The sequence below is a fragment of the Seriola lalandi genome, unplaced genomic scaffold (assembly GCF_002814215.2).
Source record: "Seriola lalandi dorsalis isolate HSWRI2012SDOR001 ecotype SW California unplaced genomic scaffold, Sedor1 jcf7180001974593, whole genome shotgun sequence".
In the NCBI taxonomy this organism is placed as follows: domain Eukaryota; kingdom Metazoa; phylum Chordata; class Actinopteri; order Carangiformes; family Carangidae; genus Seriola; species Seriola lalandi.
Window position 1 is genome coordinate 1 of NW_019445259.1, and position 1,896 is coordinate 1,896.

The following is a 1,896-nucleotide window of genomic DNA, read 5'->3' on the forward strand; positions in this document are numbered from 1 at the left end:
TTTTTTTACGTTAACTATAGGTGTGTGTTTGTGAAATATAGTCAATATAAACAGACGACTCCAAATAAATGTAATTGTTAACAGGTAATAAAACACCTGTTCTTTCATTTTGTCTCATTTTCTCTCCTCGCTGTTAATAAAGTTTTCTGTGCTTTTCGTCAGATACGTCTTCCCCCGGTTCTCGCTCTGCTGGGCGGAGCTTCTTGAGCTGAAAGTTCGCGTTCCGTGCGAAACACTTGACTACGTTACTGCGAATTATGGCGCCTCCTGGAGTGTCCCAATGAGGAGCTGGGACTGGAAGTCGTCGCCTAGCAACGTGCAGGAAAACGGGGTTTGGCTTCTGTCTGAGTGGGCGGAGGTTATCCAAGTTTACTGAGAGGAAATACCATGAAGATGAGAAAATAAAATCAACAGCATTCAAATAAAGACCAAATGTAAAAAAGCTGTAACAAGTTGAACTGTTGTTTTCACATCAGAATGATGAGCTCATCCCCCCGATAACACTAATAATAATAATAATGTTATCTACGGATATGTTAGAGATCATTTTCATAATTAGCCCAGATTTTGTCATTAATTTCAAGCTGTTTAACTTCATATTAAAATGACTTCTCCACCAGACTGTACATTTTTTCTTCAGTTTTACTTTAAACCAAACACAAACAGTTCTGTCACAAGTTTGTAAGTTTATTGTTCCGTCAAGGGACGTCACTCCGCCGACTCCTCGCGCTGCCGCTCCTTGTGAAGTACGAGCCCCTTACTGATCAGGTCCGGGATCTCCACGGCGAGCCACGGTCCAAGTCCCAGAGCCATCAGGTGCGCTAGGCCAAAGCGCGGCGCGTTCCGGGCCCAAAGCGGCGCGAAGTGCTCGGTAAGGCAGATCTTCCCGCCGCGGTACATCTTAGCGGTCTTCCCGTCCAACTCCGGGACCGCCACCTCTGGCGCCGTGTTTGGATACGTCACCGGGATGTCGAACTCCAGCCGGAACTCGTAGCGCAGCAGCTCGTGGATGAACCAACAAGTACCGGTCCATCGCGTGCCGTCCGCGTTGGACTCCAGACGGAACCAGTCGTTATCAGCTGCCTTGTTTTGCTCCACGAACTGGATCAGAGCCTGGTACTCCTCCTTCAGCCGCTGCGGCCACAGCGTGCGGTCTCGCGGTCCGGCCTGCGTCTTCAGCAACGGTATCTGCGACACGGCCCTGCGCGTGGCCTCGTCCGCCATTTGGACTCCAGAAGAAAAGAAAAGTTCTTGTTTAACACGGCGTTAAATAAAACAGGTCCAGTCTGGGTTTCAGTCAAAATGCAGTTCTTGTCTCAGGACTGACGTGGACTTCCGGTCTGACGCCATACAGAAGCTGTTCCGAGTCAACAACACGAATAATTTCCTCTACAGGTTTTTCAAAAGAAAACCTTCCAAACGTTCAGCTGCAATGGATGCCCTGACTGTTGTTTATAGTTATCTATCCAATAAAAATCATTCTACAACGTGTCAATCATGACGTAAGTCAGTAAGTTCAAATGTTTCCTAGAAACTACATGAAAAAAAATCCTGAAAAAACAACTGAGGTTATTTGTATCTGATTTATTTTACACAAAACAATTCAACTAGTTTGTTCCTCTACGGCCATTATCCATGTTATTGTTGTAAAACCAAACGTAGAAAAACACTAAAATTAATCTTTGATATTGTCTGTAATATTCTTAGTCACTGTGACGACATATTCCCTCTTGCGCCGTTTGTTGCTGCTGTTATTTGTGCAATAAAATGTAAAGCCAGGTGTGTGAGGTGCCCCGGTCCAGAAGGTGGCGGTAGTAACACTTGACGCTAGATCTGACAAAGGAAGAACAAGAAGCTTCAACAACAGACCGTCCGCCATTTGCTCTTTCAGCTGCT

General features: G+C 45.8%; 1 protein-coding gene across 1 annotated transcript; it reads right to left on the bottom strand.

Moving 5' to 3' along the window:
- Positions 1–666: 666 nt before the first annotated feature.
- LOC111654260 (ubiquitin-fold modifier-conjugating enzyme 1-like) lies at positions 667–1,371 on the bottom strand. The gene has a single exon (XM_023405208.2). It carries the CDS (start codon positions 1,222–1,224, stop codon positions 709–711), a length of 516 nt encoding a protein of 171 aa, XP_023260976.1. The 5' UTR covers positions 1,225–1,371; the 3' UTR covers positions 667–708.
- Positions 1,372–1,896: the final 525 nt, after the last annotated feature.